Source organism: Zingiber officinale, chromosome 3A, assembly GCF_018446385.1.
Source record: "Zingiber officinale cultivar Zhangliang chromosome 3A, Zo_v1.1, whole genome shotgun sequence".
Classification (NCBI taxonomy): domain Eukaryota; kingdom Viridiplantae; phylum Streptophyta; class Magnoliopsida; order Zingiberales; family Zingiberaceae; genus Zingiber; species Zingiber officinale.
In genome coordinates, this window is record NC_055990.1 from 32,027,770 (window position 1) to 32,041,376 (window position 13,607).

A 13,607-nucleotide genomic window follows, 5' to 3' on the forward strand; every position below is an offset into this window, starting at 1 on the left:
ATCTTCATTGCAACTTGCCTGACAGATCCACCACAGCCACATAAAACTCATTAGCGGAAGTGGCCATTTCCATGGAGGCCATTGGGAACGGCGTCCTCTTCTTCGCCTTACTCCTCGCCGCCCTCACCTACGGCTACGCCGCCCTCTCCCGACGCCGCCGCTATGATCCTCCTCTGCCCCCCGGCCCTCGCGGCCTCCCCCTCCTCGGCAGCCTCCCTTTCCTCCGCCCTGACCTGCACGCTCACTTCGATCGCCTCGCGCGCGACCACGGCCCCCTCTTCAGCCTCCGCCTCGGAAGCAAGCTCGCCATCGTCGTCTCCTCGCCCGCCATCGCCCGCGAGGTGCTGCGCGACCACGACGCCGTCTTCGCCAACCGTGACGTCCCCGCCGCCGCCCGCATCCTCTCCTACGGCGGCGACGCCGAAATCGTCTGGAACCCCAACGGACCCACGTGGCGGATGCTGCGCCGCGTGTGCGTCCGCGAGATGCTAGGCCCTGCGTGGCTCGACGCCGTCTACGCACTCCGCCGTCTGGAGGTGCGGGCTTCGGTGGAAAGAATCCGGTCGCGGGCCGGAAGCGCGGTGGATGTCGGCGTGGAGATGTTCCTGGCGACGATGAACGCGGTGACGAGGACGCTGTGGGGCAGCACGCTGGAGGAGGGCGACGAGAGGAGCATCGAGGTGGGAAGGGAGTTCCGGATGCTGGTAGCGGAGATCACGGAGCTCCTGGGGCGCCCCAACGTATCGGACTTCTTCCCGGCGGTGGCGTGGATGGATCTGCAGGGGATCCAGCGCCAGATGCGCGTGCTCCAGCACCGGTTCGACCAAATCTTCGAGGAGATCATCGAGATGAAGAAAAGGAAGAAGCAACGCGGCGGCAGCGGAGAAGACTTTTTGGAGTTGATGCTGAGGCTGGAGAAGGAGGGCGGCGACGGGAAGACACCATTCACCATGACTAACGTCAAAGCTCTGCTCATGGTGCGTTCTACGTGTAACCGTTCTGATTCGTCAAGACAGAAGAATACAAGAGGGCTAAAATATTAATCAATTACATTTTTTAAATAGTTATTTTAAAAATACTTGTAAAATTAATTTTTATCTCACCATGTTTTTTTTTTTAAAAACAACAATTTGGCAGGACATGGTGGTGGGTGGAACAGAGACCGCATCTAACACGGTAGAGTGGGCCATGGCTGAGATAGTCCGTAAGCCCGAGATTCTCCGGCGAGTCCAGGCGGAGCTTAACTCCGTGGTTGGTCGCGACGCCGTCGTCGAAGAGTCCCACATTTTCCGGCTCCCCTACCTCTCTGCGGTCATCAAGGAGGTGCTCCGTCTTCACCCAGCCCTCCCGCTGATGGTCCCGCACTGCCCCAGCGCCACCTGCGTCATTGGCGGCTACACCGTTCCCGCCGGCGCCAGGGTCTTTGTCAACGTGTGGGCCATCCACCGGGACCCAGAAATTTGGAAGGATCCTCTGGACTTCAGGCCGGAGAGGTTCGTCGGCGTCGGCGAGGGGGGGAATCAGAGCTGGGACTTCAGCGGCAACGACTTCAGGTACCTGCCGTTCGGGTCGGGGCGGAGGATATGCGCGGGGATGGTGATGGCGGAGCGGATGGTGGCGTACATGGTGGCTACGCTGGTGCACTCGTTCGAGTGGCAGGCGGCGGCGGAGGGGAATAAGGAAGCGGCGGAGGAGGACATGGAGGAGAAGTTTGGGATCGTGATGAAGAAGGCCCGGCCGCTGGTGCTGGTGCCTACGCCAACGCTTGCGAGAGAAGATCTATACTCGTAGGCAATGCTTCGGAAATTGGATTGGAGTGAGAGCTCGACGTTGATACTTCAATCCGATTGCCTCGCATAGTATAGAATAAAAACTCTGTTTTATATCATCTAAGAAAAGCATTCCTTTTTTATATAAGTCAGGGAGCAGGCGAAGGGAGTGTATGGAAAGTCATGTTGTTGTGTAAGATTGGTTATTAGCTAGAGTTGAAGATGTGTGTTGGAGTATGGCTTATCTGGTCATCGCGGATACGACAGTGCCAAGAAGCACGGCCAGGCCATGTCAGTTACTAAGGCCTCTGTACGTCATATGACCGTGTTCTTATAGCATGGGCAGGCCGTGCCTTATAGCACGATCGTACTCCTAAACACTACTAGGTCGTGGTCCTTTCTGAGGGATATGGGACGCTGTCGACATGGGCATGCTTGGTAGTGCTTCATTCTAGAGGCGCCGATTAGTTCAAGATTTTTGAGTAATACGTGGTATTTTAGTATAAAATACCATATATGTTAGGGTTGTATAAATAAGAACCTTGTAACCTTAACATAATGATTCTAGTGAAGAAGTCTTAGTCGTTTTGTGGAGTAAGCCTATCGCAGAACCACACTAAAATTTTAGGTTTCCTCTTCTCTCTTTTTTTTTCATTTTCTTGTTGATATCTTTATAATTGTTGCGGCTCAACAATGTGTTTGTATCAATTGGTACAAAAATTGATTTGGGGGTGCCGTCTATTCAACCTCCCTTCTAGCCGGTCATATACAAAATCCCCAACAGGTATTAATTTAAATTATTGTCATTTTTTATTATATTCATTTTTTTAATCTTCGAGCTTATTGTGAATTGCTCAACGAAAGTACTCAATGAATGTTAACCTTGGACTAGTAGTTGTCAGACTGTGAACCAAGTGAAAAATAAAGTTTGTTAGCATTTTATTTTCTTTTCTTTTCCGTTGTGTTATCTCTCAAAGCTTTCTGAAAAAGTGAAAAAAATCGACGCACACTAATCATCTCCTTTAGCGCTTTCTCTGATCCTAAATAGTGATTATCCTATAGGCTGACGAGAAGGAGGATAATCCCTTCTTCTTGAGGAGAATGTAAGAAAAAAAATCGTCGTCCTCAAATTTTTCGTAGAAGAAAATTTTATTTTATAATAGACGATAATTTCTTGAACAATTAAACAGATGTTCTAAATTCTAAAATATAAAGGAAATAAATCATAACATATAAACGGACTCACAATTCAAAAATTAAAAAAAAAATAGATAGTATCAAAGATATTATAAATATCAAAAAAATAAAAATTATTAAAAAAAATAGTAATAAAAATCTTTAGATCTTCCTATATCAAACACAGAAGTTGATTTTTTTTGAAAAAAATTAGGCGCTCTACAATTTAAAAGGTCTTGAGGCTATGACTTTAGGGCATGATGACATCCAATGTTAAGATAGAAACTTAAGGCATTTGGATTGGGTCTAATAAGAGATGGCTAAGTTGATCAACAAATTTTGGCTTAAATTCATTAATAATAGACCTGACTAAAGTTTATTAATGAACCTAGAAGTATAAAAATTCTAAAACTAGAGTAGGTAAATGAAGAAAGAAGTCTAGGGAAGATAGTCTTGTTCCGAAACAATAGTTGTGAGGCTAGCTCCAAGACATATAGTTTTGTGTCAATTGGCACATAGCCTATTCAACAAGACTATAGACTATAGTGCTGTTTTGGAGAAATCAGAATCATTGTGATGTTGCCTGTAGTTCTGTTTGAAAGTAACCAGCACTACTAAGGTCCTGGGTTGAAAAAATCAATAACTCTATGGGGAAGTTAAAACACTATTGTTGTTGGCTGTTTGAGATCAATCTCAATATAATGCTGAGTTGGAAAACTCAGTGCCATCGAGGGATGCGATGGAGAGATTAACACCATAATGATATTGAGTTGGAGAGACCAACACATAGCGGTGTTGGTTTGGCAAAATCAATATTAAAATAGTAGTATTGTTGGATGGAGAGATAGCACCTTAATCCCAATTGTGTCATATTAACAATAAAAAAAATTACTATTCTATCAATGAAAAAATTTATTTAAAACCTTTTTTATAAACCTACATTACAAATCATATATATCCTTACATTATAAATTAAAAATCATAAATTAACACTACTTTATCATTAATTAATTATAAGCTCAATCTTTAATAGAGAGAAAAAAAATAGATGTATGTTTTCAATGCTCTTAACTATAAATCTCGAACATCACTGATATAATAGTTCAAATTTTTTATTAAAATTTTTTAATTTTATAAATCTCTCATAAATTTTATATTGAAAATGTCCTTACTATAGTGATGAGGTTAGTCAACACAAATCTTTAGGTAACGTTTGAATGATAGGCTGTGCCTTGAATGCTTTGGAAGTTGGATTGATATTATAGCTAATGGAGAGAAAGCTATTATTGAAAGTAAATCTTAATAGCTGGTCAGACAGAAAATAAATTTATCTAATTAAAAAATTAATTTAGTATTATTAATGAAAATTAATTAAGTATTATTTTTAAAAACTAAATATTAAAATAGATAAAAAAAAAGAATATAATTCACGTATAAAAATATAATATTACTCCGATATGCTTAATAATCTTAAAAATTATAAAAAAAAATCTATTTTAATTGATCAGATTCTGAGTATCTAGTATTATCTGATGATGTGCAGTTTAAGAAATTTAAAAATTTAGATCTGACTTTTAAGAAAATATCGATAGTAATTAGAAATTCAAAAAAAAAAACCGCTTGAATTAATAGATGGTGTCGTGTTTGAGAAATAAAGAAATAAGGAAGAGGATAATGATTCATATAAAAATAAAAAATAAAGAAAAAGGAAAATAATTATTAACACGATTTATAAAAATAGTGTAGTGGGTATGAAAATACAATTATTACAGTGTTAAATATAATCGTGTATTTTTTTATTATAAAATTCCATTGCGCCATTCGCATCCTGTGGATAAACGTACTCCGCTTGCCGACATAGAAAATATCTGAGCAAATGTGTTAAGAGTTGAGATCATCTTCATTGTTCAAATCAGATTCTCTGAGTTTTATATCCTCATATTTCCTCGTCGATTAGACGGGTATGATATCATATCGATATGCACTGTATTCTTGAATGATCTAATCCATCCAATCTACAATGAAACATGTGGATATAAGAATCTTAGGAGAGAATCTGATCTCTTCATTGCCAGTGTCCCCGACAAAATCAACAGCCACCCTGAACTGATTGGAGGAAGTGGCCTTATCCATAATCTCATGGAGGTCATTGGGAACGTCGTCCTCTTCTACGCCTTCGCCTTCCTCCTCGCCGCCCTCACCCACGCCGCCCTCTTCCGCAGCCGCCGCCATGAGCCTCCTCTGCCTCCCGGCCCTCGCGGCCTCCCCCTCCTCGGCAGCCTCCCTTTCCTCCGCCCCGACCTGCACTCCCACTTCGCTCGCCTCGCGCGCGACCACGGCCCCATCTTCAGCCTCCGCCTCGGAAGCAAGCTCGCCGTCGTCATCTCCTCGCCCGCCATCGCTCGAGAGGTGCTCCGCGACCACGACGCCGTCTTCGCCAACCGTGACGTCCCCGCCGCCGCCCGCATCATCTCCTACGGCGGCGACGCCGATATCGCGTGGAACCCCAACGGCCCCACGTGGCGGATGCTGCGCCGCGTCTGCGTCCGCGAGATGCTAGGCCCCGCGGGGCTCGACGCCGTCTACGCGCTCCGCCGTCGGGAGGTGCGGGCTTCGGTGGAAAGAATCCGGTCGCGGGCCGGGAGCGCGGTGGATGTCGGCGTGGAGATGTTCCTGGCGACGATGAACGCGGTGACGAGGACGCTGTGGGGCAGCACGATGGAGGAGGGCGACGAGAGGAGCATCGAGGTGGGAAGGGAGTTCCGGAAGCTGGTGGCCGAGATCACGGAGCTCCTGGGGCGCCCCAACGTATCGGACTTCTTCCCGGCGGTGGCGTGGATGGATCTGCAGGGGATCCAGCGACAGATGCGCACGCTCCTGCGCCGGTTCGACCAAATCTTCGAGGAGATCATCGAGATGAGGAAAAGGAAGAAGCAAGGCGGCGGCAGCGGAGAAGACTTTTTGGAGTTGATGCTGAGGCTGGAGAGGGAGGGCGGCGACGGGAAGACGCCATTCACCATGGCCAACGTCAAAGCTCTTCTCATGGTGAGTTGTACGCTAAAATATTAATCAATTATATTTTTATAAATAATTATTTTAAAAATACTTCTAAAATTAATTTTTAATCTGATTATTTTTTTAAAAAAAATAACAATTTGGCAGGACATGGTGGTGGGCGGATCAGAGACCTCATCCAACACGGTAGAGTGGGCCATGGCCGAGATAGTACGTAAGCCAGAGATCCTCCGGCGAGTCAAGGCGGAGCTTGACTCCGTGGTGGGTCGCGACGCCGTCGTCGAAGAGTCCCACATTTTCCGGCTCCCCTACCTCTCTGCCGTCATCAAGGAGGTGCTCCGTCTTCGCCCGGCCCTCCCGCTGATGGTCCCCCACTGCCCCAGCGCCACCTGCGTCATCGGCGGCTACACCGTTCCCTCCGGCTCCAGGGTCTTTGTCAACGTGTGGGCCATCCACCGGGACCCAGAAATTTGGCAGGATCCTCTGGAGTTCAGGCCGGAGAGGTTCGCCGGCGTCGGCGAGGGGGGGAATCAGAACTGGGACTTCAGCGGCAACGACTTCAGGTACCTTCCGTTCGGGTCGGGGCGGAGGATATGCGCGGGGATGGTGATGGCGGAGCGGATGGTGGCGTACATGGTGGCGACTCTGGTGCACTCGTTCGAGTGGCAGGCAGCGGAGGGGAATAAGGAAGCGGCGGAGGAGGATATGGAGGAGAAGTTTGGGATTGTGATGAAGAAGGCCCGGTCGCTGGTGCTAGTGCCTACGCCAACGCTTGCGAGAGAAGATCTATACTCGTAAGCAATGCATTGTAAATTGAATTGACAGTTATAATCGCTTGAACACATGTGGAATGCTTCACGATGGCTATTGAAATTATAGTTTGTCACTCTTTTCTCAGATATATCAAAATTATTTAGATCTTTTAATAACAGCTAAATCTTCTCCCATGGATTAACATTCACCAGAACAAAAAAACAAATTTCTAGAGATAATTCTATTCAAAAACTCACTGATATTGTGTTTAAGATGGACTCCTTGAGGATGAATCACTTTATTCATAGGTAAAAATTTTTGGACCCTACCTATTATAGGTAAGGTTTATGAGATCCCATCTATCACTTTACCGTCTATCCTTTTTGAAAATGCTTTGTAATTCATGTATAGACATAACAGTTGCAAAAAGGTGGAACCGTCATCTTAGTGGCCCCATGGGTCCGGCCCCACAGATATCCAGAGGGGGTAAATCACGATTAAGCTGGGCAGGAGGGGTGATTGAGGGTCGAGTGGAATTTAAAGCGCAGCAGACCGAGGTTTTACGCTCGTGTGCAATTGGCGACCCTCGGCCCTTGAACCTCTGTTGCAAGCGTCAGGCACCCTTCCAGCTGATCCAGCCCGTGGGGGCATTGCATAGACACAACAGTGATATTATAAAAGGGGGGTTTCATCCACATGTGGAGGTATGCGATGCTACATATTTACACACGCTCATTGCTACAATTTCTTTCGCTATTCCTTTTTCAAAACTGATTACTGACTTGAACGTCAGAGGACCAACGCCTGAGCCCCCTTCCTTGGCCTGACAGCCAATGCTCATTGTGACATGCATGACAACTTGAAGTCTTCAATTGGTCAACAGCAAAGCCGAGTTTCCAGCCAGCCATTTTTCCAGTTTTCAAACAATATATGGCATCGTCTATGGAAACTTTGCCTGATCTAGAACGTGAAGATGGACGAGACTGGATGACTCACCATAGTAACATTGACGCAAGAAGAACTGGAGATGTTAATAGAAGCTCGTGCAGCTAAAAATGGTGCAACAATGACAAGTAGCAGCTGAGTGTCATTTGCCGAACAACCTCACTATATCTACAACTGGCCAACATACGCTGGACACAGAACCCGAGTGGAGGGCCCGGCCCGTTCTAACCGATCCGGTCCCCTTCAGCAGTCTTTCCTCAAGTACTCGTTCCACCAATTAGCCTATAACTAGTGTCGCCTTCACTGATTGCATATCACATGGCGCTGTTCCGAACACGCCTAGAGGACATGGGCCGAGCGGTGAGGACGTGAGGATCGTCTTCTAGAATGCCCTCGCCTGGGATTTCTGTAAGGAAAGGCTTCCATGACAAGTGACTCCCTTGAGCGGGCTAACACGTCATTCTCTAAAGAGATATTGGAGGGCAAAATCCTGAAACATTATCAATCCTTGTCGATCGGGGAGTACACAAGAGTGATCAACCATGATGACCATTTATTAAAATTTGAAAATGTGGTCATACTCTATCGGTACACAGATGGAGTCAACTGTCAAGTGTTCCTCACTACTTTGGCGGGTTCAGTGTAAAGATGGTTCAAACGACTCTTTGTTAAGTCCATTGTAATATCAAGGACTTTTGAACGGTCTTCCTTCATCACTTTGCCAGTAGTCGTCGTGACCACAAGACGACGATGAATCTGTTCTCACTTAAACAGGGGCTCAAGGAGATGCTGAGGACATACATTAAGTGATTTATTTAAATCGCCATGGATGTCCCCTTGGTCACCCTAGAAATTTTGATGAGTACCTTCTCTTAGGGACTTATAGATAATAACTTTTTCTGATCCCTCATCAAGAAGCCTCCGAGGGCTTTCGACTATCTGCTTAGATGAGCCACCAAATACATCAATATTGAAAAGCTTAATCCCCTCGAAAAAAATAGTTCCTAAGCAGGGCGCCCTCTGTGTGTCGATCGGCCAACAACAATTTACCTCCAAAAGGGCCCCAACCAGGCCCTCCGCCACCGTAGCACAAGTCAAGGTCATATGTGTAAGTACCCAGGTTAGTTTTAATGTGGTTAACCGAGTTAAGTTAATTTCTGTTGTGTTTAATCCTTATATCTAAGTGTGCAAGAGCTTAGAAACACAATAAGTCGAGCGGAAGACGCAACTGGCGAGAAGGATGACACAGGAAAGGAGTCGACGATTTCGGTGCATCCAAGGGATAAGGTGCTACGGAAGAGTATGCTAGCAGACGAGAAGGAAGCACACTACATTTATGATGGACGAGAAGCCGGAGTGGAAGACTATTCAAGGAGAAGACCGGAGTTGGGTTCTGGTGAGCTCAACTTTGGAAGGCCGGAGGATCACTCAAGCAACTGGAGAAGAAGTGAGCAACTGGAGAAGGTGTCAGATGATTAGCGTATGACTGACTGATCCGATCGCCTAGACTAGTTGGTCCGAGCACTCAGACCACCAAGGCGCCTACCAGGCGCCTCGTCACAGTGTCGTTGCTGTGGATCACCTTCGGGTCCACATCAACAACAATCCTAGTTCCCAGACATGGTCCAGGCGCTCAAACATTAAAAAAAATTGATCTCAAAGTCGTTGCGTGGAGATAAAGTTTGCCTCACTGGAGGCGCCAGGAGAGAGTCCAAGCGTTCAGAGATGTCATGTCAATAAATGGCTAGTTTCAACCAATAAGCTATAAATAAGCCATGGTCTTCTTCATTCAAATACAACACTTTTTGTATTCGAGTTTTCCATTCTATTCTTCAAAGTTCTGTGTGTTCAACGTTCTGCATAAGGTGTCTCCGCCTCCGACCTGTGTCAAAGAAAGAGTTAACTAGTTGAGTCTCACTTGCCTTGAATTAGCAACCTCCCTGATTGCAAACCAGGCAAATCCTTTTTTTGTCTTGTACTTATTTTATGCAATTTAGTTTCGTTTATTAAAGTGTTTATTTTAATCAAAGTTGAAAGTTTTGAAAAGAGTATTTCTATCATTTCGGACAAGTCACCCTCTCTTGTTGGTCGCACCGGGACCAACTGTTGGTGTAATCATGCCCTGGGTGTTTTCAATGTGTTGACAACTATTTAAGTTTAGGTTAATACGTTTGGATCTAACGTGTGCTGCAAGTTTTGCAAGAAGAAGTCCAAGAAGGTCGAGTACCGGAGTCTTGACAGGAGAAAGTCCTTGCAGGTCAGAAGACCAGGTATAAGGCAAGAGAAGTCCAAGGAGGTCGAGGACTGGAGTCTTGGCAAGAAAGTCCAGGGATGCGTTTATCTAGCACGAGGTATTGGTTGGGAAACCAGCAAGCAATCAATTGGTAAATCGATTGAGGCGCATAACTGAACAGAATACTGCTGGATCGATCAGCTGATCGATTGGAGGAAACCAATCGATCGGCCGATTGATTGATGGCCTCTGCACGAAAGCACAGAATGAACTTGAATCGATCAGTCGATCAATTGGAGTAATCCAATCGATCAGTCGATCAATTGGAGTAATCCAATCGATCGGTCGATCGATTCACATGCTTTCTGCACAAGAGCACAGTGCGAACCTGGATCGATCAGCTGAACGATTGGAGATAACCAATCGATCGGTCGATCGATTCACAAGGCTTCTGCACGAAGGAGCAGTGCGATTTTGAATCGATCAGCCGATCGATTGGAGATAACCAATCAATCGGCCGATCGATTGAATCCACTTCTGTACTTATGAAATATACGGCTGAATCGATCCGGTGTTGGCCCAATCGATCGTGACGACGCTCAACAGCTATATTTGAATCGATTGGAGATGTGCCCAATCGATCGACGGCGACGATCACATGAGAAACGGCTACTTTTGAAGACAAATAAAAAGGGGAAATGCACTGTGGCAAAAACAACTCTTGAATACTTATTGTGCTAAGAAAAAATAGAGCTCTCCAAGTGATTTCCAAGCAAAAGATTTTGAGTCTCTTTCTCCTAAGCCTAGATTTCATCTTGTAAGAGGAAGAGGCAACCTTGTAAAGGTTTCTCCACCTTCGTTTGTGATAATGAGAAGGAGAAGTTCATATTGGAGCTTGATTGTGTGGGTGTGTGCCTTGGATTAGTCACCTTAAGGAGATGGAGATCAAGTAAACTAAGGAGTTAGCATTGTTTTCTTGTGTTTCTTGTCTTTCCTTCATTTCTACATGCTTCCGCTAACAAGTTGTAGGTGAAAAATCGAAGAAAGGTTATTCACCCCCCCTCTAGCCAAACGCAAAGGTCCTATCAATTGGTATCAGAGCAAGGAACGCATCGGAAGAACTCATCGTCAACCAAAGCATTGAGATGACGTTTCAAGAGGGATATAGCACCGCTCGACCACTTTTCTTTGATGGCAACAATTTTGCATATTGGAAAGGTAAGATGGAATATTATTTAATGAATGATATTGAAAATTGTTTTAGTGTTGTAGATGGATTTGAGAAACCAAAAGATGGATCGGGAGCACCTCTTCCAACCAAGAATTGGACAAAGGAGATGGCAAAGAAGGCCCAAGCAAATGCAAAGGTCACAACAACCCTACAATGTGGACTCTCAAAGGAGCAACTAAGCAAAGTAACACCATTCAATTCCGCCAAGGAGCTTTGGGAAAAACTCATTGAGTTGAATGAAGGATCAAGCAAATCAAGGAGGGCCAAGAGAGATCTCTTGTTGGGGCAACTTCAAACCTTTACTATGAAGACCAATGAGACCATGAGTCAAATGCATGGTAGATTCAAAGAAATAGTAAATGGACTTCATGTAATAGGTAAGAAAATTGACAATCGAGACCTAGTAAGGTATGTTCTCCAATCCTTTCCTAGAACCACCTTATGGGCATCAATGGTTGGTGCATATAAGGTTTCTAGAGATCTTTCTTTAGTTAAGCTTGATGAATTGTTTTGCGAGTTTGAACTTCATGAACAAGCTAATGTGGTTTCAAAAGAGAAAGGTATGACTCTTATTGTAGAAAAGAAGGAAAAGAAAAAGAAGAAAGAAAAGAAGGTGAAATCCTCATCATCCGAATCTGAGTAAGAATCATCGGATAGTGATGATAAAATGTCGACAAGTGAAGTGGCACATTATGTCAAGAAGATGATGGGAAGATCAAGGAAATTCACGAGAAAGAATGTGAAGAAAATGTTTCAATCGTCGAAAGGTGAAAGTTGTCAAAGTTCAAGTTTTAACACTAATGTCATTTGTTATGGATGTAACAAGAAAGGACACATCAAGCCAAATTGTCCGGAATTGAGGAAGAAAGAGGAAAAGGAGAGGAAGAAGGAGAAAAAGAAGAAGGAAGCCATGGTGGCTCAAGCTACTTGGGATACACCAAACGTTGACTCATCGGATGAGGATGAATTATGTCATGTGACCCGACATATGGCATTTATGGCTTTTGAAGATAACAAAGAAGAGTCAAGTCAAGAGGAAGGGTCAAGTGAAGAGGATTCATCAAATAAAGAGGAGTCAAGTGATGAATCATCATCAAGTGATGATGAGGTAAAAGAATCTCCTAAAATAGAATTTCTTTATAAAACTATTGCTCATCTCAAAAATACTTTTGTTAAATCACAATCTAAGGTGAAGACCTTGAAGGGAAAGCTTAAGTCCATTAAAAATGATATATGTTCATCTAGTGAGTCAAGCATGCTCAAGGAAGAAAATGAAAAATTGAAGAATGACGTGATTGAGTTAAGAGCATGTCTAGAGAAGTTCACAAATGGGTCCAAATATTTAGATATGATCATTAGAGATCAAAGAGTCGTCTACAACAAAGCCGGAATAGGATATAGACCTAAGGAAAAGGAAGTTACATACATGTATCTAATCAATGGTACTAGAAATGATGCACTTAGAAACAATGTTAAGAAGGATCCTAAAGGAAAGGTAAGACAAGCTTGGGTGCCTAAGAAATATTTGAATGATATTTCCGAATCAAGTGCATGGGTACCAAAGAATTGTGTGTTTTATGTTATTTAGGTAGAAGAGAAGAAGGATGCGAGTATGTGGATTGTGGATAGCGGTTGCTCAAGACATATGACCGGTGATGTGAGCAAGTTCTCCACAATAAATTATATAAAGAAAGGAACGGTATCATTTGGGAATAGTGGGAAGTTCAACATTATAGGTAAAGGTACAATTGAGGTATCACCCACAATTATCATTCATAAAGTCTTATTGGTTAAAAATATGGGGTTTAATTTGCTTAGTGTTAGCCAATTATGTGATGCCGGATATAATGTGGAGTTTCACCCCGATAAGTGTTTAGTTAAACACAAAAATCTTGCAAATGTTGTGTTAAAAGGATTTAGAAAGGCAAATCATTATTATGTTGATCTTTCATATGCTTCTAACCCCTCTATTAAGTGTTTGATATCAAAAGAAGAGGACGGATAGCTATGGCATAGAAGACTTGGACATATCAATATGAGGAATATAGCCAAGGTAGCCAAGATGGAGCTAGTAAAGGGACTACCAAAGGTCAAGTACATCAAGGACAAATTGTGCGATGCATGCCAAGAAGGTAAGCAATCAAGGTCATCACACAAAGGTAAAACCTTAACTAGCACTTCATTACCGTTAGAATTATTGCATTTGGATCTTTTTGATTGTCATAGAACACCTTCCTTGGTAGGTAACAAATATTGTTTGGTGATAGTAGATGATTACTCTAGATATACTTGGGTTTATTTCTTGAAACATAAGGGGGAAACTTTAGAAACAATTATAGGGTTTACCAAGAGGGTAGAAAACAAAAAGAACCTCAAAATTGATAGAATTAGGAGTGATCATGGTGGAGAGTTTGAGAATTTGAACTTTTCTAAGTTTTGTCTAGAAAATGGCTATAAGCATGAATTCTCTTGTCCAAGAACGCCT

General features: G+C 43.8%; 2 protein-coding genes across 2 annotated transcripts; both read left to right on the plus strand.

Annotated features, from left to right (window-relative positions):
- Positions 1-2,363, plus strand: LOC122051663 (flavonoid 3'-monooxygenase CYP75B137-like). Its single transcript, XM_042612882.1, has 2 exons — positions 1-977; positions 1,138-2,363. The coding sequence occupies exons 1-2, from the start codon at positions 72-74 to the stop codon at positions 1,789-1,791; spliced, it is 1,560 nt and encodes a 519-aa protein (XP_042468816.1). The 5' UTR covers positions 1-71; the 3' UTR covers positions 1,792-2,363.
- A 2,567-nt stretch (positions 2,364-4,930) lies between these two features.
- LOC122051665 (flavonoid 3'-monooxygenase CYP75B137-like) lies at positions 4,931-6,857 on the plus strand. The gene is made up of 2 exons (XM_042612883.1): positions 4,931-5,990; positions 6,108-6,857. Exons 1-2 carry the CDS (start codon positions 5,085-5,087, stop codon positions 6,756-6,758), a joined length of 1,557 nt encoding a protein of 518 aa, XP_042468817.1. The 5' UTR covers positions 4,931-5,084; the 3' UTR covers positions 6,759-6,857.
- The last annotated feature ends 6,750 nt before the right edge of the window (positions 6,858-13,607 follow it).

What these genes read in the sequence shown, in the direction of transcription:
- LOC122051663 (XM_042612882.1), top strand. Translation starts at nt 72, where the DNA reads ATGGAGGCCATTGGGAACGGCGTCCTCTTCTTCGCCTTACTCCTCGCC. An exon ending in ACGTCAAAGCTCTGCTCATG is followed by an intron (nt 978 to 1,137) that starts GTGCGTTCTACG and finishes ACAATTTGGCAG; the next exon opens with GACATGGTGGTGGGTGGAAC.
- LOC122051665 (XM_042612883.1), top strand. Translation starts at nt 5,085, where the DNA reads ATGGAGGTCATTGGGAACGTCGTCCTCTTCTACGCCTTCGCCTTCCTC. An exon ending in ACGTCAAAGCTCTTCTCATG is followed by an intron (nt 5,991 to 6,107) that starts GTGAGTTGTACG and finishes ACAATTTGGCAG; the next exon opens with GACATGGTGGTGGGCGGATC.